The sequence below is a fragment of the Hyla sarda genome, chromosome 4 (assembly GCF_029499605.1).
Source record: "Hyla sarda isolate aHylSar1 chromosome 4, aHylSar1.hap1, whole genome shotgun sequence".
NCBI classification, from domain to species: domain Eukaryota; kingdom Metazoa; phylum Chordata; class Amphibia; order Anura; family Hylidae; genus Hyla; species Hyla sarda.
Genome location: NC_079192.1, coordinates 269,622,188 through 269,648,278, shown reverse-complemented (window position 1 = coordinate 269,648,278; position 26,091 = coordinate 269,622,188). Strand labels below are relative to the sequence as shown.

Here is a 26,091-nt window from a genome sequence, read left to right as displayed (position 1 = left end):
TTATATGATCAGCAAGTGGTATTCTATTTTCACGTACAGAAATGTCTTAAGTACGTAAATCAGGTTCACTTCTGGTATCCCCGTCCCATATCAAATATGGCCGCCAGGCATCTGCGTGAATAGCCCCAGCCCACACTCTAGTGTTTTCTGCACCCTCCTCCTTGTCGTTAGCTGCGTCACTTCCTGTCTGTAACCGGTGTGTGGAGAGGCAGCGTGTTCTCGTTCATTGTGCTCCCCGCGGTCTCAAGATGGTGAGTTATGAGGCACACCCGCTGCCGGGCACCTGGGGTGACACCTGGAGAGTAGACTGTGTGTCTGAGGGCGAGTCCTGCCCATCACAGCACATGGCGCCCGAGCCTGCTGCTCCCCGGCCTGCTGCACTGCGCCCACCCTAGGGTGTCCTGATCCTCAGATATGTCCGGATGCTCAGCACTGCACACACGTCACGTGGTCATCTGTAAAGGGGTTCTCCAGAATGGGGAAAATAAAGCCGTTTCCCCCAGAGATCTCGCCAATTTTGTCCGCAGTTTGCTTGGTATTGTAGTTCAATCCTATTAAAGTGGATGGAGCAGACTATTAATACCGCATGCAAACTCAGGACAAATGTGGTGCTGTTTCTGGAAAATAAAAGCAGCAGCTATGTTTATCTAATCTGGAGTAACCCCTTTAATGGGGCTGTGGCCGATAGGAAAGGGGTTAATGTCTGATTGTAGGTGGGCTGCCCGCTGGGATCCCCTGTGATCTTTACAATGGGCCCCAGCAGATGATGCGCTTCATTCGTTTTTATGGGAGGGTCAAAGATAACTTGGGCATCTCCAGCTCTCCCATAGAAATGAAGTGCATCTTATCAGACAGTCAGGGGTCCCTGCACCTAGACCCTGTCATGTGAACAGGGGGTAAAGTTGTTTTTCATTGGACAACTACTTAAACAATCCTGTAAAGAGCCCAACCTGATGTGGCTGATACCAGGGAACAGTAGCTCTAGAATACACCATATGCAGAGTCACTGCTCTGGATTGATGCTGCGCAGGATGGAAAGAACATGGTATTGATCTGGTACCAATACTCTGTTACAAACCACCTCTGAATAAAAACCATGGGGGAGATTTATCAAAACCTGTGTAGAGAAGAGTAGTGCAGTTCCCCATAGCAACCAGATTGCTGCTTTTTTTTCAGGCTTTTTAAAAAGCAATCTGGTTGCTATGGGCAACTGCACTACTCTACTCAGGTTTTGATAAATCTCCCCGCATGCCCTTGAAGAATGGAAGGTATCATTTACCTGTTCATTGTACTGTGCTGCTTAGGAGAAATTTGCACCTAGAATAGACTTGTCAGGCTGCGCGCATAGGGAAAAATTATCAGGACTCTGTATAGAGGAAAATTGGTGCCACTTCTGATAGCAACCAATCAGATCGCTTCTTTCATGTTTAAAAAGACCTCTGAAAAATGACAGGAGCAATCTGATTGCAATGGGCAACAGCACTATTCTTCTTCAACACAAGTCTTGATAAGTCTCCCCCATAGAGCACTAGGGCTTCACAAGCCTATTCTATACATACCTGTATTAATATATACAGTGACCCCCCGACCTACGATGGCCCCGAAAATAATTTCAACAGTGACCCCCTGACCTACGATGGCCCTGACAATAATTTCAACATGCGATGGCCTCTCAGAGGCCATCACATGTTGAAGGCAGCATCAACACACAATGCTTTTGTATGTCGGGGCCATTGCTTTAACGGCTATTCCGGCAGCGCAGACTGCTTCAGCTGCCACCGGGTAGCCGTTTATGGTGCTCCGGTGATGGTCTCCTACCTGTCCTCGGGGCTCCGGAGTGTCATCTTCAGGATTCCCTCCATCGCCAGCGCTCTCCATCATCATCACGTTGCGCGCACGCCATCCCGTCATCCAATAGGAGTGGTGTGTGTGTGTGCGTAGTGATGTGATGATGGCGACAGAGATCTAGGATCCTGGGGAAGCAGAGACGTCTGGAGCGTCAGGGACACCACAGGGAAGCGGTGACAGCGATGGAGGGCGACATCCAGGGCAGCGGTGACGGGTCCGGAGCGGCGGGGACAAGGTGAGTATAACTTCCTATACTTTACATTGCACGGATCCCTCAACAAATGTTGGTTCATTTGGAACAGATTACCATCGTATGTTGAGGGACCACGGTAGAGATAGATAGATAATAAATATATATATCTATCAGGCTGCTTTATCCTTACAATAACACTTTTTGTAAGTCATTCAAGAGAGGGGCCAACAGTCAGAGAGGCAGAGCCTGGGGTATTGCCATGCTTTGGGGATGCTCACTCTCTCCCAATATTGCACTGGTATCTGACACAGAGGGCTCACTTGCCCTTGGTGACCCTGTACTTACCCCCATGCTATGCTGTTCTGCTCCCCCCTCCCAAATAAGAAAGGTGGGAGTCCCAGCAGCTGGACCAACAACAATCAGGAGAACAGAGGTCCAAGTCCTATTTGAGTAGAGCATTTGAGTGTGTGTTGCTACTGCGTCCAGTCGACTTTGAACATCTTGCCTTAGGAGAAATGCTAGGTACTAGTCTCCAGTACTCTAAAACAGGGTATGTTGGTACGTCTAGTAACTATGTGCGTTAACAGTAAAGCCGGCTTTGGCACTGTAAACGTATTTCAACAATGTTACGCGTTAGTTTAAGGCTACATAATGCAGAATTATGCCTCAACCATAGAGGTTGGCAAATGATGTACAGGTGCAATATTAACCATTGAACTTGATATCACCCACAGGCTTCCCTCTCACTGGCACCGATGAACATCTTCAAAGCAGGAGCTGATGAAGAGAGAGCAGAGACTGCCCGCTTGGTAAGGTTTATGTTTCTCTTAACAGTCTTATGTTAAAGGGGTACTCCGCTGCTCAGCGTTTGGAACAAACAGTTCCGAACGCTGGAGCCGGCAGCTAGTGATGTCATAGCCCCTGTTCCGAACACTGAGCAGTGGAGTACCCCTTTAAGCAATGTGTATGTGATGAATACATAGGTATTGTGCTCCCTGCACATAGGGAATGTGTGTCTCTCATATCTGTTCAGTCTCTTGCACTACAAGCCTGTGACACTGACAGTTTTACTTTAAAAGAAAGAGTACAGATAATAGTGGTTATAAAAGACCCATGTCCATAAAACTCAGCTCTTCTCTATCAATTATAAATCATTAATAACCAGATTTAATATAACCCTTTCAGGGTTAGGATGGGGGATAAATATATGATCGCAAGGGGTCCAACGTTAGAAGAATTGTTCTCCATTCCTGGCCTATGGACTTGCTGAATATAGCCATGTTCTATACTCTGACACTGCCATGTACAATAGATGAACTGGCAGTGCACTTTCCTGCTCATTTAGACTCTTATTTACCATCTCAAAGGAAATGAGCGTGTTGGTTAGACACCCCCTGTTCTCCTGGTTATTACTTTATTCTCCAGATGTATGTACTTTTGCAGTTCATCTGTTGGAGTCTCTTTTTAACCTTTTAATTTCGTCCTGGCTTCGGCATAAGGAATGGAGTCTGTTTCCCATGTGTAGATTTGCTATGTGTTTGTTTTGTGAGAAACATTATTTGGATGGCTAAAAAGCAGGATATACCCACAAAAGTGGAGTTCTCTACATACTAATGTATACTAGCAGCGGGAAACGTTCAGCAGTCTCTAAACTGACTATCAAAACCGGTGTAGCTGAAGAGTGTTGCAGTTGCAAAGTGCTTCCTTCATTTTTAAAGAGGCCTGTGGAAATTGGAAGTGATCTGATTGGTTGCTATGGGCAACTGCACCACTCTTATCTACACAGGGTTTTATAAATCTCCTAAGAGTCTATGTTCTCCACCTGTGGGGTAGATTTATAACCATATTGCTTTCTTCATTTTTAAAAAGGCATCTAAAGAATGAAAGCAATCTGGTTAGTATTCATCTGCACCGGTTTGGATAAATCTCCCCATTGTCCTTATGCTGTCCTAAACAATGTCATCTTTGTTGCCCATAGCAACCAATCACAGCTCAGCTCTCATTTTACCAAAGCAGTGTTAAGTAAAGCCCTGGTTGCTATGGGGAACTAAGACATTTATTTTTTCTTATAGACAATTTTTATTTATTTATTCACTTCATTGTGTTGGCATGTTCTTTCTGTGGGAGATTTTTCAAGTTGTTATAGTAAGATTCTTTGTTGCCTATAGGAACCAATAGCAGCTTTTATTTTGCAATATGAGATGGGCAACACAGAGAATCTTACTTTAAGACAGATAGATAAATCTCCCTTTAAAGTGAGACAACTTATCCCCTATCATTAATTTGTATGGTTGCAGTGTAGATAGAGTACTCAAAAATGAATGGAATGTGTGCCGCCTGCAACATGTGAACTCTTAGATCAGGGAACATTTGGATAGCGGATAAGTTGTTTTTCACTGTATAACCCTTTTAAAGGGGTACTCCGCCCCTAGACATCTTATCCACTATCCAAAGGATAGGGGATAAGATGTCAGATCGCCGCAGTGCCGCTGCTGGGGAGCCCCGGGATCGCTCTGCACGTAATGACGTGCAATACAGGGGCCGGAGCATCTCTACATCATGGCACCGCCCCTCGTGATGTCACGGTCCGCCCCTTTCAATACAAGTCTATGGGAGGGGGCACGGCGGTCATCACGCCCCCCTGCCATAGACTTGCATTAAGGGGACGGGCAGTGATGTCACGAGGGGCGGAGCCATGATGTCACGCGGCTCCGTCCCCTGTATCGCTCTGAACTCGCTCTGTGCTGTAATGATAGTGCAGTGCCGTAGCGGGGATCCCGGGGTCCCCAGCAGCGGCACTGCGGCGATCTGACATCTTATCCCCTATCCTTTGGATAGGGGATAAGATGTCTAGGGGCCGAGTACCCTTTTAAGTGTTTTACCAGTTGTGCTTTATAAATAGTTTATAGGACAGAATTATAATGAAAAGGAATCTGTCCCCATCATCACCCTCCTCATCCTATTTGTGAAAGCTTGTAGGGCAGGTGACACTGATGACAATAGTACTTACCTTGTGAAGATCTGTTGCTTTTCTCATGCACATGAGGTAGCTTGGTGCACTCGGGGTGTTCTCAAGTCCCGAGTGCACCATGATGTCCGGCCTTGGTCTTCAAAGTAAGCACCCTTCTCCCCTATGAAATCTTGCGCGCAGAGATTTCACTTCATATCGCCTGTGGCTGCGCATGCTCAATTGTTGCTGACAGAAGATGTAAGGAAAAGGAGGAGGATCAGCCCTGGGGCAGAAGGCGTTTACTATAAACATCCAGGTCAGACATCAGCGTGCACTTGGAGCTGGTGGACCCCAACCACCTTCTCCCTCCCCTTTGTGTGCACTAAGCTACCTCATTTGCCGAAGAAAAGGAATAGCAAAGGAAAGAAACGGATCAGCAAACCATAAGCATTAGTTTCACCCGCACTACAAGTCTATTCCAATAGGTTAGTGCCGGTAATGCAGAGTCCCTTTAAACCACAAGCATCATTACTTAGCTTGCTAAAATGTCATGCAGAAACGTAACTGATAAATGTGATGAAAGTTTTTAAATGTTTGTTCTTCTAGTCCTCCTTTGTTGGGGCCATTGCAATTGGAGACTTGGTGAAAAGCACCCTGGGACCAAAAGGCATGGTAAGTGTTTACCTCTTGCATATACTTAAATGATAAACTTTTCATCAGATCAAACTATTAAAGTTTGGCCCATTGTGACTTTGACAGTTTTGTTTTTCTGCCACTGTTATTTGGCAACAAAGTAAGGCTTCTTTCACACTGCTGCTGCGCCCCATCAAGAACGGGCGTCAAACTTTTTTTTTTACGAGTTTGACGGCCGTCATTTTGATGGGGCGCAACAGTGGGTCCCGATGGACCACACTATAGTCAATGGGATCCATTGGGTGCTGCTGTTTTTCAGTGGGTGTAGGGGGAGGAAGAATCGTAGCATGATGTATTTTTTTTGTCCCGCAATTCTCCCTGACTACCATGTGACAATGGTAGTGTGAAAGGGGCCTAAGAAAGCAACATTTTGAGAAAAGAGGGGTTTCTGTAGTACTTGATATTGATAGTATCTAAGCTGCCTGAATGAGGTTTATGAGCAGCTTTGGTCAATAAGTCTCTGTAGATTAATCTCAGTGCCATTCATGCAATTTTATTTTTGTTATATTTCAGATATGCACAATTTAGAAGCACACAGACAGTAGGGATAAAAATCAGAATATTAGATACCCCACATTTGTGGTGTATAAATTTTGTAGGCCCAAAAATCCTTAACCCGCTAAGAAAGTTAGACTTAAATGTCCTGGTACATAATGCAGTAACACGTACATTTACGTCTTGAGCACCATTCTCGGGCATTAACCCCTTAAGTGCTGCAATCACTGTCCCCATAAATTGATTGACCTCACCTGGCATCTCCCCCCCCCCCCCCCCCATGTTTATAATCCCCTATGTTTATAATGGCGTAAAAGTAAAAAATACCAAAATTGAGAAATTTTGTTGTCACATCACAGAAAAAAATTGAATAAAAAGTGCTCAAATGTCACATATGCAAAATTTTTATTTTATTTAAAAAGCAGTACAATAACAGAAAACCTGTGTGAACATAGGTATCATTTTTATTCATATTGATCCACAGAATAGAGATAACAACATATCATTTTTACCTTAAATGGCACTCTGTAAAAACACGCCAGCCCTCCTATGGGTTTGTGGATGGAAATATAGCAGTTATCTCAAAAAAACGCAGGAGAGGAAATTTCTGTGTCCTTATGGGGTTAAGAATGAAATGGTAGTTAGAGAAACTGTTGATGTCTTGTTGATAAAGTGTGATTACTCCTACAACAGGACAAGATCCTCTTAAGTGGGGGCAGAGACACCATTGTTACTGTAACCAACGATGGAGCAACCATTCTAAAGTCTATTGGAATTGACAATCCTGCTGCCCAAGTGTTAGTAGGTAAGTGAGAAAGTGTTAGCCTTCTTTCAGGAATCTGAATTTTTGCCTCAAAACCTAAACCCCTTACATTTTAAGAGGTTAAGACAACCCCTTTTAGAATGTGATGTGCTCCCAGCACCCCTGGCAAAAAGTACATTTTACTGGAGACAGCTGGGGTGTTTCACTGACTTACGTTTGCCATAATGGGCGTGCTTGCACTGAGCCGCTCTTTGTTCTTGCTCAGAGATGAAAATACCTCCATGATGTCCATATGCCCTAACAGAAGATATGAAATGGATTTTTTCATTAAAGCGTTAGTATCTTTAGAATAACTTTTGATATGTTTCTCAGACATGTCAAAAGTTGAGATAACAGTGGGTCTCCGTCCTGAGTGGTGAGTTATAAGCTGGAGAATTGCATGGCAGCTGCTGTTTTTCGAAGAAATCTGTTTTGTTTTGGTATTCCTAGATAACAAAAAGAAAAATAGCCAGCACACCAACCTAATACACAGGTGCCCGCTGCTGTGGCAAATTCAAAATGTACAAAAAAGAAAGTGCAACAGCACTCTTGGTCAAAAAATGGAGGCTCTTAGCGCACTTTTTGATCAAAATGTGTCGTTCCCCCCCCCCCCCCATCCACCACGCGGAGGTGGCCTCATATCGGATGGGACCCTAACATGATAACTCACCTCTGCTGTGCATATAGCCTCTGACTCTGTGACATGTTGGATCAGCCATTGACTAAACCACCTCCAGTCTGAGATAACCCCTTGCTGGGTTCTGTGTCAACTGCTGTAGCTGTAAGAAACAGACTTTATAGGCTTTTCATAATACTATTCCTAAGGTGTGTTTTAATTTTTCCTGTTTTCCCTCTAGACATATCAAAAGTTCAGGATGATGAAGTAGGTGATGGAACAACATCAGTGACCGTGCTGGCAGCGGAGTTGCTTAGAGTAAGATATATAAATATATGTGTGTGTATATAAATATATATAGAGAATACAAACAGGCGAATAATAAATGAAATGTTTTTCTACCTATTCCAGGAAGCTGAACTTCTGATCGCCAAGAAGATTCATCCACAGACTATCATTTCTGGTTGGAGACAAGCTACTCAGGTTGGCAGGGAAGCACTTCTTAAGGCAGCACTCGATCACGGGTGAGTTATCTAATTTATCTTAACATCTGTGTACACTGAATACTTAGGGGGCACAGCTGCACCATGGGTATAGTGCCTGACACTAGGAATATAGGCAGGTAGAAAGATGTGTAGATGGTTTTTCTTCTATATAAAAGTTGGAATGTCTTCAGGTCTATTTTTTTTTTTATCATGATCTTGTTTGATGCCAGTGTAAAAATATTTATTTCCACAGAAATGACAAAGAGAAGTTTGAGGCCGATCTTCTGAATATTGCCAGAACCACATTGTCTTCTAAACTCCTAACTCACCATAAAGATCATTTTGCAAAACTTGCTGTGGAAGCTGTACTGAGGCTAAAGGGGTCTGGAAATCTGGAAGCTATTCATGTTATTAAGAAGTTAGGAGGAAGCTTAACAGAGTCATATTTGGATGAAGGTAATATGTCTAAGCATGCCTGTAAATGTAGCATATGAGGGGTTTAATTTGAGTATAGCGTGCCTCTAATGGTTGGTTCAATTTTATTTGAAAAAACAAAACCCTGCACGACTTCAAAATGACATTGACCTGAACTGGCCGTCCTTCTCCCCACCGTATATATTTATGTGCCTGAACTTTCTATTCTGTCTACACTGGGTCTCCAGAGTGAGAATCAGTGCCTTAGAATCCTATTACATTAGGTCTCCTGCTGGTGACGTATGCTGTGGAAACTGAGCGGGAAGCTCTATCTCATAGCGCTCAGAAATATTTGTGTGTGCTGGGGAAAATTGTGCTCCATTCAGGGATTTAGTAATTTGAAATGAAAGTGATTTAGGCAAATGATTGCGTATGTGTTGTCTCGTCACTTATTCGTGAAAATCTCGGCTCCTACATAGGTGTCGGCGGATAAGAACCATTTGGCCCATCTAGTCTGCCCAATAATTGATTGACAGCTCTCTTTATGTGCACTCAAATGCACCAATAGCTATCAATCACTCAGTAGGACCACCCACTTGACTACTTAGCTCAAGATATGTAGAGCTTTACAGGAATAGATGACAAGTTACCTTGGAAATGTTGCAAATAAAATATCACTCTGCTCAGCTCCTTCTGTGCTGCAGGATTCCTGCGGATTGAGCTGCATATTCAATGTGATGGGATTCTGTTTTAGGGTCTGTTCACGAGTACAGTTTCCTGCAAAAATTTGATGCACAGGATTTAAAGCTACAGCTGTGTTGAGTCATTTAGTTTGCATTGAAATCTGCAGCTTCAAATCCTGTACGTGTGAATAGATTCTAAAGGAACATTGCAACATCACCTTCATGATTCCCATTGCTTTACTATTAATTTAAATCTGTTTCTATGAGATTTTAGTATCTGACTGCATGTTAAAGTTCTGATAACAGCAATAATAAAATTCAAAGTTTCTCTATCGGCTCCATTGGGGGACACAGACCGTGGGTGTATGCTGCTGTCTCTACACCGTGGGTGTATGCGCTGTTAACCCCCTCTCGCCAACGGTCAGCGCCTGGGGTTGTACCTCATGGGTCCTGGTCCCCTTATTTCCCTGCTCGCCTCGCTCGCACATGGTAGCATGATGCAGGTAACAGAAGGCTGATTGAAGACTTCACAGAAGACTCCATTAGGTAAGTTCTTCTGATCAGGTGAGTATATATTTTTCTCCCTTTAGGTGCTGACTTGAAACCTCTGGAGACGCTCATTTTTTGGGCCACCTTTCAGGATCTAAGAGTCTGGCCTGTATTGGGGCTCTATCCTTAAGCAGGGGCGAGCAATGGCATTTTGGGCAGGAATGGGTTACCTGGCTACTTTATTTTAAGTACGTGTGTGTGTGTTTTTATACTATGCGGCTGTCAGCCGCAGCGCTTACTATGCGGCTGAGAGCCGCTGCGTTTGTACTATTCAGCGCACGGAGCGCTGACTTACTTTCAGTTTCGGCAGCAGAGCTGTCGGCGGACTTGTGTATCGCACGCTCACTTCCCAGCGGGAGCAGACGCGAAGGACGTGCGCCCGCGGCAAGGAGCGGGCGCCATTACTGTTCTTCTTCACGGCGGCCGGGGCGCTATAGCTCCGCCCACAGGGCTGCTGGAGCTTACTGGGGGCGCAAATCGCCCTCCAATCAGCACCGTGCGTGCGATTTTCAGGGGCAGAGGCCAATTAGACAGTGCCTCTGCTCCAGGCACTCCCCTCTATGGCTATTGCCTGGCCTGTTTCTCCCTCTTTCACTCAGAGCGGAGTTCTCCTCACAGCAGCTGCCACAGGGGACACAGACTTGGGTGAGAGTTTTTTTTTTTTTTTTTTTTTTTTTCATTATGTCCGTACCCAGAACTGTTCCTCCCTCTAAACAGACAACTGGAGCATTAGTTTCCTATTTTGTCTGTAAGAGCTGTAATGCCAAAATGCCTGGTTCTGCTGAATCCACTTGCTCTGCCTGCTCCTCTGCTGCCCCAGACCCCATGGTACCCCCGGATGCTCTTTCAGTTCCGGTGGATTTGGCCGCCCCTCCAGCCTGGGTTTCTTCCTATCCCAGTATATGCCTGACTTGACTCAAGTCTCCCGTTTGGTGGCTGAGGCCTCCCGTAACGTGGTGTCTGCCTTGAAGAAGTCTGCCCTGCGCCGGCCCTCTAAAGGGACCCGCTCCCCTTCTCCACATACCTCACGCTCTCAAAAGCGTACTAGGGGTGCATCATCTGACTCTTCCATTGAGTCTTCAGGTAGATGTGGGCGCTCCCCTCCGGGTCTGGTCACAACAAACATCGCTCCTCCAGAGGACGTTCCCGCAGTCGCCACTCTGCCTCGCCAGAGCCACGTACCCGGTCAGGGTCGCCCCCCCCCCCCTCCAGGGCTGCCTCCACTCGTTCACATTCTCCTGGTGAACTGGCGGATGAGGCTTTCGAATTGGCATCTGACTCGGAGGACCGCTTGGATTCAATTGAAACGGTGAACTCATTGGTTGCAGCCATAAGAGGCACCTTTCACTTAGAGGACCCAGTATCTTCGAAAGTGACTCCAGAAGTATCCTTTCATCGTGCTAAACCAGCACCTCAAAGGTTCAGCTCTCATGCTGAATTTGACACCCTTCTGGAATCTGCATGGATACATCCAGGCAAGAGGTTTTTCCCTCCAAGGGAACATTTTCAGGGTTTCTATTCCAATCTTTTTGTGGTTCCCAAGAAGGGCGGTTCGGTGCGGCCAATCCTGGACCTCAAGCGTCTCAACCGTCCTCTTCTCATCCGCCACTTTCAAATGGAATCCCTCCGTTTGGTAGTGGCATCCATGGGACAAGGGGCACGCTGCCCCTCCTTATCGGTCACCTTCTCCCCCCTTGGGACTTGAATCTGGTTCTGGGGGTCCTCCCAAGGTGAACCTTTTGAACCCCTTAGGGAGGTGTCCCTGCGCTTCCTTTCTTGTTGCTATCACCTCCATTCGGAGAGTGTCTGAATTGGCAGCTCTCTCCTGCCATTCTCCGTTTCTGGTGATTCATCAGGACAAGGTTGTCTTCCAGTCTGATCCTTCCTTTTTGCCTAAGGTGGTTTCGGCCTTTCATCTCAATGAGTACATTGTTCTTCCGTCCTTCTGTCCCGCTCCTTCTCATCCTAAGGAGCATTTACTCCACAAACTGGATGTGGTTCGGGCTGTTAGGTCTTACCTCTCTCTCACTTCTTTGTTTCGTCAGTGTGATTCCTTTTTCGTCCTTACGGAAGGTCGTCGCAAGGGACAACCTGCTTCCAAGGCCACCATTTCTCGGTCTGCCATTTCGGAAGCCTATTGCTGTAGGGGGAAGGTTCCTCCCTTCAGGGTTGTTGTGGCTCATTCTACCTGTTCTGTTGGGGTGTCCTGGGCTCTCCAGAACAAGGCCTCAGCCTCGCAGATTTTCAAGGCGGCTACTTGGTCGTCTTTGCACACTTTCTCGAGGTTCTACCGAGTTCATACCTTCGCATCGGCTGATGCTAGACTGGGCCGTAAAGTGCTGCAGGCGGCAGTGGATCAGCCGTCTGCCTAACTGGTTATCTGCCCACCCAAGGTACGGCTTTGGCAATTGGGGGACACAGCTCCCACCCTTTTGGGTTTCTCTTTGGTTTTCTGTCCGAGGGTGTGTTCAGTTATATTTTTTTCTTCTGGTTCTCGAAGAGTTCGTGTATTTTCCTTGACCTGTCGGTCCTCTCCTATTGCTCTGGTACTCAAACTGATTAGCTCAGGGCCTGGGGGTGGGTATATCCTGCTGGGAGGAGCCAACTTTTTTTTTTGTTGCCATAGTGTCATGCCTCCTAGAGACAGCAGCATACACCCACAGTCTGTGTCCCCCAATGGATCCTTCGAGAAAGATTTTACGGTAAGTGTTAAAAAATCTCCTTTTTTAGATGCATCCTCATTGTGGTGTTTTACTGTAATGTGTAAAGAATACTTTCATCCTTAAAGGGGTTATCCAGGAAAAACTTTTTTATAATATATATATATATCTCAACTGGCTCCAGAAAGTTACAGATTTGTAAATTACTTCTATTAAAAAAATCTTAATCCTTTCTGTACTTATGAGCTTCTGAAGTTAAGGTTGTTGTTTTCTGTCTAAGTGCTCTCTGATGACACGTGTCTCGGGAACCGCCCAGTTTAGAAGAGGTTTGCTATGGGGATTTGCTTCTAAACTGGGCGGTTCCCGAGACACGTGTCATCAGAGAGCACTTAGACAGAAAAGAACAACTTTAACTTCAGAAGCTCATAATTACTGAAAGGATTAAGGTATTTTAATAGAAGTAATTTTACACATCTGTTGAACTTTCTGGAACCAGTTGATATAAGATTTTTTTTTTTTTTTTTTTTCCTGGATAACCCCTTTAAGTTTTTTCAGGGTCTAAATCACCTCCTTTTCCAGTGATATGGGATTGGACTACCATGGCAGTACCTGCACCTTCAACTGTACTTCATTCATTTCCAAATGGAGTCATTAACCTGAAGGATAATGTTTATGGATAAACAATTACTCGGAATATGTAATATGAGCTGTTGTCTTTCAGGTTTCTTGTTGGACAAGAAAATTGGAGTAAACCAACCAAAACGTATTGAAAATGCAAAAATTCTTATTGCAAATACAGGGATGGACACTGACAAAATTAAGGTATTTATGTTATATCCTGTATTTATCCCACTTATCCTTTCTTGATGTGCTTTCTCATAACAAATCCTCTATTATTTAGGTGTTTGGCTCAAGGGTACGTGTGGACTCTACTGCAAAAGTGGCTGAAATAGAGTTAGCAGAGAAAGAGAAAATGAAGGAGAAAGTAGAGCGCATTCTGAAACACGGGATCAACTGTTTCATTAACAGGTAGGAACTTATACATGGCTTATGTGACTGTATTCGTGTTGCTTCTTACAGGTTACCTGAATATTAAATGGAGATCGAAAAGCAAAATTATATAGTCCGAAAGTCTTTTTTTTTTTTTCCCAAGGGTACCAACCAGGATAGTTTCACTTTCGCTTCAGACGCGGTGGTCAGCTTTGATCACCACGTCTGAAGGGTGCTATCGATGATGTCCTTTGATCACCACGTCTGCGATCGGTGATGTCCTGTAGCCGCGGGTCCTGGCATTTGATGGCCGCCGGGACCGCCGCTATATGACGTGGGGTCACCGCGTGACCCCATGGCATATCGCGGGAGCCGGTGGAGGACATAAATATACGTCCTTCGTCATTAAGGAGTTAAATGACCCTTCAGTGTTACCACTTATTTTGACATAGGGGTGAACAACTTTTGCTGCATATGTTATGGTTGCCTTAGTATTTATGATATGACACAATATGACATAAATGTCTAGTGGGATCTGGTTAATGGCGACACAGAGCTATTGCCAAAACATTTTTACTTTTCTACAGGCTGCATTTTGCTTTAGTTAGGAGACAGACTTAAAGCTGCAGCAGCCAGGCAGATCTACTCAATAAAATACATCTTTCAATGTTTTTTTCTGATTCCCATTTCAGACAGCTGATTTATAACTACCCAGAGCAGCTGTTTGGGGCTGCTGGTGTCATGGCAATAGAACATGCAGATTTTGCTGGAGTCGAGCGTTTGGCCCTTGTTACAGGTATTGTTCCCTTCTACTTATTGTAGCCGACATAAAGAAGTTTAAAAAAAAAAAAAAAAAAAAAAAATCTATAAATTCTTCCTTTTCTACAGGTGGAGAGATAGCATCTACTTTTGATCATCCTGAGCTGGTAAAGCTTGGAAGCTGTAAACTTATTGAAGAAGTAATGATTGGGGAAGATAAGATGATTCACTTCTCAGGTGTTGCCATGGGTAAGCAACATTGCTTTTCCTTTTATCCTCTAGGTCAGTGGTCTCCAACCTGCGGACCTCCAGATGTTGCAAAACTAAAACTCCCAGCATGCCCGGACAGCCGTTGGCTGTCCGGGCATGCTGGGAGTTGTAGTTGTGCAACATCTGGAGGTCCGCAGGTTGGAGACCACTGCTCTAGGTCCTTTTGGTTGCGCATTTATTTCCTAGTTCTCATTGTAATGATGTTTATGGAAGCACTCAGGGATTTTTTTTTCTTTCTTATATAGTGCAACATAGACTATTACAAAGATAATGTAGAGGTTCCTGTGTATTCATTTGATGTACTTTAGTTTTTGCTTTACTTATTTTAGTTGATGCAGCAAGCTTGGGTGGTCTATTTTGATTCCTATTTTACCCTCTGATATGATTTTCCACGATGCCTCTGGCTTTGCAGAGACAGGGTGAAGTCTCATCAATGCATTTGCTCTCTGTGTTATCTAGGTACAGTACGTTATAGATCAATGACATAACTTCTGCGTTCCCGAACTCGCACACTACAGCAGGCATAGGCAACCTTCAGCACTGCAGATGTTTTGGTCTACATTTCCCATGATGCTCTTACAGCCAAAATGCTACAAAAGTATCATGGGAGATGTAGTCCAAAACATCTGCAGTGCCAAAGGTTGCCAATGCCTGCACTACAGTATCCTATGAGATACAGCTGTGATTTATTTCCTTGTTCGGGTTTTAACTCTTATACACAGGAGAGCAGTGTCAGTCTGCATCACACAGAAGACAAGCAGTTTGACATTAATGTAGGTGTAGGGGCACCTTTTTTAAATATTTTTTTTTTCTTTTTATACCTCATCTGTGTGTACTACATTTGGTTTCTATTATGTGACTTTCCAGGAGAAGCATGCACAATTGTTCTTCGTGGTGCAACACAGCAGATTTTGGATGAAGCTGAGAGATCCCTTCATGATGCACTCTGTGTATTAGCTCAGACTGTGAAAGATACCAGAACAGTTTATGGAGGAGGTATTTCAATGTTTTGCTCCCTTCTTTTTGTTCACTGTTAATTTTTTATTCTTTAAATAACTGTTGTAAATGTCACCGTAGGTTGCTCTGAGATGTTGATGGCCAATGCTGTGTCAGATCTAGCTAAAAGAACACCAGGGAAAGAGTCTGTGGCAATTGAATCTTTTGGCAAAGCTCTACAAATGGTAAGTAAGGAGCACTATAGTGTGTGTGTGTGTGTGTGTGTGTGTGTGTGTGTTTTTGTTTTTGTTTTTTTTAAATCAAATTTTTATTAGATTTTCAATCTTTATGAAAGAGAAAAAAAAGACATTGAACAACTTGACACAACAAGCCTTCCACCCGCCCTCCATCCAGGACAACTCCAACGAAATTAGAGGAAACTCAAGATCACATACTGTTGAGGAAAAAGATAGAACAGCCAACCTAGAACAAATCTGGCAGGGTTGAGAGGGACATCAAAAACATTAGGAAACCACACACAGCATATGCATCCAACAGTCATTTCGCACTAAAGGACTATAGGAAGAGAAATCAGACCCAAATGCTTGGAGGGTCTCTCCAAGATTTCCCAGGGAACAATGTATTAGTCGCACAGGGGCAAGATGACATTACCTCCCTCCAGAGACAGAGGTTGGGAGTACAATTTCTGTCAATACACTAACCACTCTAGCTGTACAGCCTAGTGGTATTGAGAATAAATAATGCCTCTTATGGGAGATAATCTTGTGAATGTACTGCCGGAAAAACACAAGGGGAAAATACACTCGGCCGTGGTTTGTCACCAACAGTGGAGTGCCAGCAGAACATGCCAGAGCTAGGTCTGCTCGGAACTGCACTCTCAGACTGCAATGTATTTCCATGTGTACTCCACAGAATGACTAGACATGTCTATTCTTTCCACGGTCTTCAGAATCTGTATTTCTGCTGCAGTAACATCTGCCACAGAAATTCATTAGTGTGCACAGTGTAGCAGAATTCCATTAAAATCAATGGGACTCTGCATGTACGTGTAACATTGGCTCTGTGCTGGGACAGTCAGTGCTCCTCCTGCTCTGGTCAAGAGCGCGCAGGGGGATCTTCCATTATAGTGATCTAATGCACTCAGGAAGCTCCTGTATGTGACCCAGAGGTACAGTGCTTTAGATCAAAGGTGCAGTGTACATAGTGGGGGTTGTGGTGCTCTGACAGTCACCACACCTCCCTATAGTCTCACTGTAGAGAGGAAGCCAGAGCCTAGGACCAGGAATGCCCATGGAAATACTCTAAAGCTTAATAAAACTAAAACCACATTTCAAAGAAGGAAAAAAAATTCCCATCACATAAGGCTTGCTCATATGTGAGTATCTCTTTAAATACTTATGCACTTCAAAGGTATTTTTCTCACCATAAAAAGAACTAAAGTGTAATCTTGCCACAGTATGCGAATATGGCCATCATGTCTGTTTGATGTTTCATCTCATCAGCAGCAAAATTTGATTTCAGGATTTCTTGAATTGTTTTTGCACATTAGTTATGAAGGTAGTGTTGTCTTATTTTAATATTTATTTGTATATATTTAGCTTCCTACCATTATAGCGGACAATGCTGGCTATGACAGTGCTGACCTGGTGTCCCAGCTAAGAGCAGCTCACATTGAAGGAAAGTCAACCTATGGGCTTGGTATGTACCTACCTATTAAAGCACAATGCATTATTAAAGTGTAATAGCCTTATGAAGTGTTAGTACACTGCTCAAAAAAATAAAGGGAACACAAGATAACACATCCTAGATCTGAATGAATGAACTAATCGTATGAAATACTTTAGTGTTTACATAGTTGAATGTGCTGACAACAAAATCACACACAAATTATTAATGGAAATTAAATCTATCAACCCATGGAGGTCTGGATATGGAGTCACACTCAAAATAAAAGTGGAAAACCACACAATCTCCTTAGTGATGTCCTCCCAGGCCTGGACTAAAGAATCCGCCAACTCCTGGACAGTCTGTGGTGCAACGTGGTGTTGGTGGATGGAGCGAGACATGATGTCCCAGATGTGATCAATCGGATTCAGGTCTGGGGAACGGGTGGGCCAGTCCATAGCATCAATGCCTTCCTCTTGCAAGAACTGCTGACACACTCCAGCCACATGAGGTCTAGCATTGTTTTGCTTTAAGAGGAATCCAGGGCCAACTGCACCAGAATATGGTCTCATGGGTCTGAGGACCTAATGGCAGTCAGGCTACCTCTGGCAAGCACATGGAGGGCTGTGCGGCCCCCAAAGAAATGCCACCCCTCACCATTACTGACCCACCGTCAAACAGGTCATGCTGGAGGATGTTGCAGGCAGCGGAACGTTCTCCAGGGTGTCTCCAGACTCTGTCACATGCTCAGTGTGAACCTGCTTTCATCTGTGAAGAGTACAGGGCACCACAAGCGAATTTGCCAATCTTGGTGATCTCTGGCAATTGCCAAATGTCCTGCACGGTGTTGGGCTCTAAGCACAACCCCCACCTGTGGATATCGGCCCCTCATACCACCCTCATGGAGTCTTTCTGACCATTTGATTGGACACATGCACATTTGTAGCCTGCTGGAGGTCATTTTGCAGGGCTCTGGCAGTGCTTCTCCTGCTCCTCCTTGCACAAAGGCGGAGGTAGCGGTCCTGCTGCTGGGTTGTTGCCCTCCTATGGCCTCCTCCACGTCTCCTGATGTACTGGCCTTTCTCCTGGTAGCGCCTCCATGCTCTGGACACTACGCTGACAGACACAGAAAACCTTCTTGCCACCGCTCGCATTGATGTGCCATCCAGGATGAGCTGCACTACCTGAGCCACTTGTGTTGGTTGTAGACTCCGTCTCATGCTACCACTAGAGTGAAAGCACCGCCAGCATTCAAAAGTGACCAAAACATCAGCCAGTAATCATAGGAAATAAGTGGTCTGTGGTCACCACCTGCAGAACCATTCCTTTATTGGGGGTGTCTTGCTAATTGCCTATAAATTCCACCTGTTGTCAGTTCCATTTGCACAACAGCATGTGAAATTGTCAATCAGTGTTGCCTCCTGAGTGGACAGTGTGATGTCACAGAAGTGTGATTGACTTGGAGTTACATTGTGTTTGTGTTCCCTTCTTACTGCTTGTTTGTTCTTGATGAATACTGCCATAATTTTGAATGAAAGTGTAATGATAGAAAAGCCTGTGACATGCCACAAGGACATGTAAAACATTTTGATCTGTCGGAGTCTCTGTGCCAAGACCCCCACTGATGACCAGAACTAGCTAGGAGAAGCACTTGCTTAAGCAGTTAACTCCCTGGCTCTCTGCGATCTCCGTCCGGCTTCGCTAGATGGCCCCATAGACTTAGGTGATGGAGATAGCTGTGAGCCAGTGAATGAAGCGCTCTACTGCATGCTTCTCCCTGCCTCTTCTGGTGATCTGTGGGGGCCTCAGCACTATCTGTTTTTGGCGTATCTCTGTGATATGTAGTAAAACCAACGAATCCAACAGTACAGAAAAAAAGTAAGGGATCCGTATATATAAATCCAGTAGTTACATAAACTGCCTGGGCTCACTTTATTATGTGTGTGACATGTCAACAATGTTTCTCTGAATGACAAGGACACTTTAAATCGTTTTTTGTTTTTTTTTAAGGGGGGCTTTGTATTTACTAACATTTTGGGTGTAAGAATAAAGCTGGGTTATTGGCTAATCTTTTAGGATACATTTAGGATTGTTTTATATATATTTTTTATTTGATTTAAATAGGATCAGAGTAAAGGATATTAGTGGACGAATTGTTTAGTTTTTTCCTTATTAATGGCCTGTTCTTTCTGCATATCAGATATGAAAAACGGCATCATAGGAGATATGGCTGAGCTGGGCATCACTGAAAGCTTCCAGGTGAAGAGACAAGTCTTGCTGAGTGCAGCTGAAGCTGCTGAAGTCATTCTGCGTGTGGACAACATTATTAAAGCAGCACCACGGTAACTTATGTTTAACCGATCTACTGATGTAGTAGAATACTGTAACCCTAATTATACAGTCTTAGGGCATTCATATATAATTCTGTATATAATATGTAGGCTTTCTGGTCATGGTTCTTCAGAATATCTATGAAAAGTAGGCTAATGTTTAGATTTTTTCTTTCACAAGGCAGTATTTTGGGCAGTTTTTTGCATCAGTAGTTGTAAGCTAAAACTAGGAGTTAAAGGGTTATTCCTATCACAGGGTTTACCTCTCTTCGCTTGCTTCCCTGCGGTGTTCCAAATGAGGGGTGCAAGTTCAGTCTTGAAGGCCGCACTGCGGGAGGATATATGGGAGGGAAACGATAATGTGGAGTCATTATGGGTAGAAATATATGGAGATAAAAACAAAAAAATTCTGATATGGGTTTGCTATAAGCCACCAAACATAATGGAAGAGGCAGAAGATCAATTATTGAGGCAAATAAACAAGTCAGCAAATCAGAATGATGTGATAATAATGGGGAACTTTAACTATCCTGATATAAACTGGGAGACTGAGTCCTGTGAATCTCATAAAGGAAACAGGTTTCTGACTATAAAGACAATTCTGTCCCAAATGGTACAGGGCCGACCAGAGGGGGCTCCCTACCGGACTTAAGAAACCTTAGACCTAGGAAATAGTGATCGTAATGCATTTCTGGAGAGTAATATTACAGGTTATGGATAATGGATTAATATGGACAGAAGGTTGATCCAGCGATTTATTCTGATGCCATATTTGGAGTCGGGAAGGAATTTTTACCTCTAGTATGAGGGTTTTTTGCCTTCCTCTGGATCAACTCAGTAGGGACTCATTAGGGTTATAGGTTGAACTTGATGGACTCTGGTCTTTTTTTCAACCTTATGAACTTTGTTACTGCAATATCACATTGGTGGCAACTATGAAGAGAAGTTCGCTGAAACAACTAAACAGAGAATTTCATTTAAGTGCATATTGGTAAAGTCAGCTGTCAAACTGTGGGGTTCAGAGTTGGCACTGTTTATACCAGTGTTTCCCAACCAGGGTGCCTCCAGATGTTGCAAAACTACAACTCCCAGCATTCTGGACAGCCAAACTTAATTAAAATTACAACTGGGTACTATTTGGGTACAATTTTATTATTCTATTGTGTTATTTCATTTTATGTTATTTTTATATCAATCCGAGAGGATAAACTTCAAGTGCCCTGCGGTCTCGTGGTCAGTATGATATATCTTTTAAGTGTGTATTACATTATATTTTATTCTCCACTTATAAATAAAACAATAATTATTCCGACAACCTAGAGACCTGCCTTTTTTGCATATTCTAGAACCATTAGAGGGCATTTGTGCTCTCATTCTGGACATGCACACTTTCAGTTTTAAATGAGGAAAGCTTTATATCTATTATGTTATTTATATGTGCTAGTGAAGTATTTGTTTGTTTTTGTTAACAATGCACACTACTTTAATTACATTATGCTGGTTTTGGACCAGTACATTTTGATGTTTTGATCGGTTTAAAAGTGATCCCCCTCCCCATCCCCATCAGTCAGTAAAACGAATGGACAGAAGTAGTCAGCTGAGCACTGTGCTGTTCATTTCCATCTTGCTCTCCATGGACCGAGTGGTGTAACGATTAGTAGAAAGTTTAGTAATAGCAGATTTCTGGTGTATTGGATGTCTTGACTTTGACAGGAATTACATTGCTGCCCCTCACCACTTGCTCATCCAGAGAAGTATGCAGTTCTTTATGTAGAAGAATGGAGTTCCATTAAGCAATATACATGATCTGCTATATTTATATGAGGGCATAGCATCCACATCAATTCCTTTAATATATATACGGATTGCATTGTGTATTACTTCATGGAACCCCAATTCTTTTACACCAAATGCAGCATGCATTACTCTCCTGTCACCAATAGATGGCATGTCTGCTCCAGGCAAGGTTTAGTGCTTGACATCGTCTGACATGTTTGGCGTGGTCTCCTGCTACCAGCTATGAAGTCATTTTATTCACTATAGTTAATCATAACTGGGTGGCCTGAAAATACAACCTGCATGAAATATATCAGATGTTCCTTCCTGGACCAGCCAACTGTTGCCACACGTGCGTTTTGATGTTTTAAGCCCTTTATTTTTTATTTTTAAGGAATTTAATTCTGATAAATCCACTCCCAACTTTTGACAGCAAAAGCTATATCAAAACTGCTTGTTTGAAACCTTCAAAGATGGTGGCACAGCAGTTTTTGATGTGTTTCTTTTTAGGCAAAGCCAGAAGTGGATTTTTTTTTTCCTGATCCGTTCTAAATTCGCTCCTTGCTTCGGATAAAAAAAAGTTACAACCTACAGCATTCAACACCAATAACCTTGAGAAATAAGTTAAGATTTTAATTTTCAGGCCATTCCACCAAGCTGGAGGCTATTAATTCTTCAGTCACATGACTTCTTTAACCCCTTAATGACCACGGACGTAAACGTACGTCCTGGTTTGGCGGGACTTCCCGCACCAGGACGTACATTTGCGTCCTGTGTATGACCGCGAGCATCGGAACGGTGCTCGCGTAATACACGGCAGGTTCCGGCTGCTAGTAGCAGCCGGGGACCTGCCCGTAATGGCGGACATCCGCAATTGTGCGAATGTCCGCCATTAACCTCTAAGATGCCGTGATCAATACAGATCACGGCATCTGCGGCAGTGCAGTACTTTGAATGGACCATCGGATCGCCTGCGGCGATCCGACCATCCAGCATGGCGGCCGGAGGTCCCCTTACCTAGCTCCGGCCGTCTCCCGGGGTCTTCTGCTCTGGTCTGCGATCGAGCAGACCAGAGCAGATGATGACCGATAATACTGATCAGTGCTCTGTCCTATACATAGCACTGAACAGTATTAGCAATCAAAGGATTGCTATAGATAGTCCTCTATGGGGACGTAAAAAGTATAAAATAAAAGTTGAAAAGTGAAAAATCCCCTCCCCCAATAAAAATGAAAATTGTCAGTTTTTCCCATTTTACCCCCAAAAAGCTTAATTTTTTTAAAATCAACATATTTGGTATCACCGCGTTCGTACAATCAAAATATGTTAATTATACCGTATGGTGAATGGCGTAAACGTAAAAAATTTAAGTCCAAAAATGCCTTTTTTTGGCACATTTTATTAAAAAAAATTAATAAAAAATGATCTAAAAGTTTTATATATGCAGATGTAGTATCGATAAAAAGTACAGATGACGGCGCCAAAAATGAGCCCTCATCCTGCCCTATATACGGAAAAATTAAAAAAGGGCGATTTTAGATTACCGATTTTGTACAAAAAGTTTAACATTTTTTTTTTTTAACCCCTTAAGGACTCAGGGTTTTTGCACTTTCGTTTTTCCTCCTTACATTTTAAAAATCATAACCCTTTCAATTTTCCACCTAAAAATCCATATTATGGCTTATTTTTTGCGTCGCCAATTCTACTTTGCAGTGACATTAGTCATTTTACCCAAAAATGCACGGCAAAACGGAAAAAAAAATCATTGTGCGACATAATTGAAAAACACCATTTTGTAACTTTTGGGGGCTTCCGTTTCTACGCAGTGCATATTTCGGTAAAAATGACACCTTATCATTATTCATTCTGTAGGTCCATACGGTTAAAATGATCCCCTACTTATATAGGTTTGATTTTGTCGCACTTCTGGAAAAAATCATAACTACATGCAGGAAAATTTATACGTTTAAAAATGTCATCTTCTGACCCCTATAACTTTTTTATTTTTCCACGTACGGGGCGGTATGAGGACTAATTTTTTGCGCCGTGATCTTAAGTTTTTATCGGTATGATTTTTGTTTTGATTGGACTTTTTGATCACTTTTTATTAATTTTTTTAATGTTATAAAAAGTTACCAAAATACGCTTTTTTGGACTTTTGAATTTTTTTGCGCGTACGCCATTGACCGTACGGCTTAATTAATTATATATTTTTATAGTTCGGACATTTACGCACGCGGCGATACCACATATGTTTTTTTTTTTTATTTATTTTTATTTTTTTTACACTGTTTTATTTTTTTTATGGCCAAAGGGGGGTGATTCAAACTTTTATTAGGGAAGGGGTTAAATGACCTTTATTAACACTTTTTTTTTTTTTTACTTTTTTTTTTGCAGTGTTATAGGTCCATAGGGACCTATAACACTGCACACAATGATCTCTCATCCTGATCACAGGCGTGTATTAACACGCCTGTGATCAGCATTATCGGTGCTTGACTGCTCCTGCCTGGATCTCAGGCACGGAGCAGTCATTCGTCGATCGGACACAGAGGAGGCAGGTAAGAGCCCTCCCGGTGTCCGATCAGCTGTTCGGGACGCCGCGATTTCACCGCGGCGGTCCCGAACAGCCCGACTGAGCAGCCGGGATACTTTCAGTTTCACTTTAGAAGCGGCGGTCAGCTTTGACCGCCGCTTCTAAAGGGTTAATACCGCACATCGCCGCGATCGGCAGTGTGTGGTATTAGCCGCGGGTCCCGGCCGTTGATTAGCGCCGGGACCGACGCGATATGATGCGGGATCGCGGCGCGATCCCGCTTCATATCGCGGGAGCCGGCGCAGGACGTAAATATACGTCCTGCGTCGTTAAGGGGTTAAGCGGTACAAAAATATAGAAGTTTCTAGCCATAGGTATCATTTTAATCGTATTGACCCACAGAATAAAGAACACATGTCATTTTTACCGTAAAGTGTGTAGTGTGAAAACAAAACCCTCCAAAATGCGCAAAATTGTGGTTTTCAGTTAAATTTCCTCCCTAAATATTTTTTTTGGGTTCGCTGTACATTTTATGGTAAAATGAGAGGTTTAATAACAGAGTAAAATTGTTCATGCAAAAAACAAGCCCTTATATGGGTCTGTAGATGGAAATATAAAGGAGTTATGGATTTTTAGAAAGCGAGGAGGAAAAACGAAAATTCAAAAATAAAATTGGCCTGGTCCTTAAGGTGAAAATGGGCTTGGTCCTTAAGGGGTTAAACACAAAGATTTAGCATGATTTTTGGCTGGATATTTAGTTAAATTTTTTACTACCTGCATTGATGGTTGCATGTTAAGTGTACAATGACTTCATTCTGCCTCGGTGGTGAACTATTAGCAGGTGAAGTTGTGTTTTTTCAGAAGCCATATTAGAGACCTAGAACATTACATTTGAGCTTTTTTTTTATTTTTTTATTTGAAACATGATAGAGCAATAGAGCATCTTTATATGGATACATCAGCACGGAGGAGTCTTCTATTGGAGCTAACAAGCAATCAATTCCTTTTGTATTCCGTAACTGGAAAATTCCTTTGGTTTAAATGTTAAATATCATTGGTGGTTTATGAAAACTGTCTTTTAATAGCAGGTTCCAATAGAACAATCTGCTCTTGAGTAGTATTAATGTGGAGCTCGCTTTGTTACAGTTTTACAGTGGACATGCCCTTTAAAGGGAATGTGGATGCAGTTGTCATTGGAATGGGTTTGCTGCAAAGATACCACAACCTCTTAATGCAGTGTAATCTATGCTGCTTGTCTGACATTCATGGTAACATACTGGTCCTGACTTTTCAGTCTTGGGCTTTGTTCCCACACAGTTTTTTCAGTCATTTTAGGAGCCTCAAAAGTCCTTCATAGTATAGAAAATGTATGACCTAATCTACCTAATTAAATAAAATACAGTAGACGTTTAAGTGGCATCTGTTTTAAGTTACCCTTCCTCTACCTACTCTGTGTATAAATTGTCCTTTTTAGTCTCACTTGTGCGACATTGTCTTTTAAACTTCTTTGGTTAATTTTACTGTCTTCTTAGCTATTATACCTGTATTGATGTTTGTTTTGTGTTTTTTGCTCTCTTTATATAGCAAACGTGTTCCTGATCATCACCCCTGTTAAACCTTTCATCTGACAGCAGATTGTGACACAGACTGCACTTGGATGCTCACTTTTTGGTGACCAGGCAGAAGGCTGTATGATTGACATCTTGGCACTTGAGAGTAACACCAACGCTGGTGGCTTATTTATTGTTATACAGAAACTTTTCTTTTTCTTACCTAACATTTGTTAAGTCATACATGTACTCTTTGAATATAGAGCACTGAAAAATAAAAACATTCACGGGAAACTTTTGCAGTTAAGGTACAATCATTTAGCAAAATTTACACCACTCCTTCTTTCAGTGTGTAAATTTGTCAAAACTCTGTTTATTATGATGAAAATAAATTGACAGCACTTTAGTTGGAATACAATTTCAACGCTTGGTTTTGTCTCTTCACATAGTTGAGCCAGTCTCTAATATAAACAAGAACAAAATGGATTTATTCCACACAGAGCACGGATATTGTATATTAGAGCCCTGCACAGGACTGTTTTGTTAAAGAGATCTGTAGTGCTCTGAACTTTATCGCCTATCCTTCAGATAGCGGATACGTTTTTTAGATCGCGGGGGTTCCGAGCGCTCGGGCCCCCCGTGATCACCTGTACGGGGCGGCGGCAATGTACAGGAAAGGGGGCGTTCCATCTCCGCATGATGCGGCACCCGGCACGCCCCTCCATGTATCTCTATGGGATTTGTGGAGGAGCGTGCCGGCTTTCCTGTACATTTCCTGTACATTGCTGCAGCCCCGTATAGGAGATCGCGGGGGATCCCAGGACTCGGACCCCCCAAGATCTCCTTTAAGCCCGTTCCTGGTGAGTTTCT

General features: G+C 43.1%; 1 protein-coding gene across 1 annotated transcript; it reads left to right on the top strand.

Annotated features, from left to right (window-relative positions):
• The first annotated feature begins 124 nt into the window (after nt 1-124).
• Nucleotides 125-25,639, top strand: CCT2 (chaperonin containing TCP1 subunit 2). Its single transcript, XM_056574159.1, has 16 exons — nt 125-251; nt 2,776-2,850; nt 5,598-5,663; nt 6,873-6,984; nt 7,839-7,915; nt 8,009-8,121; nt 8,336-8,538; nt 13,110-13,210; nt 13,290-13,417; nt 14,071-14,174; nt 14,267-14,386; nt 15,275-15,403; nt 15,485-15,588; nt 16,963-17,062; nt 19,230-19,371; nt 25,256-25,639. Exons 1-16 carry the CDS (start codon nt 249-251, stop codon nt 25,284-25,286), a joined length of 1,608 nt encoding a protein of 535 aa, XP_056430134.1. The 5' UTR covers nt 125-248; the 3' UTR covers nt 25,287-25,639.
• The last annotated feature ends 452 nt before the right edge of the window (nt 25,640-26,091 follow it).

Bases quoted from the DNA above. Each gene is read 5' to 3' on its own strand.
- CCT2 (XM_056574159.1), top strand. The intron at 2,851-5,597 runs GTAAGGTTTATG...TTGTTCTTCTAG, and splicing joins GAGCAGAGACTGCCCGCTTG to TCCTCCTTTGTTGGGGCCAT. The intron at 13,418-14,070 runs GTAGGAACTTAT...TTCCCATTTCAG, and splicing joins ATCAACTGTTTCATTAACAG to ACAGCTGATTTATAACTACC.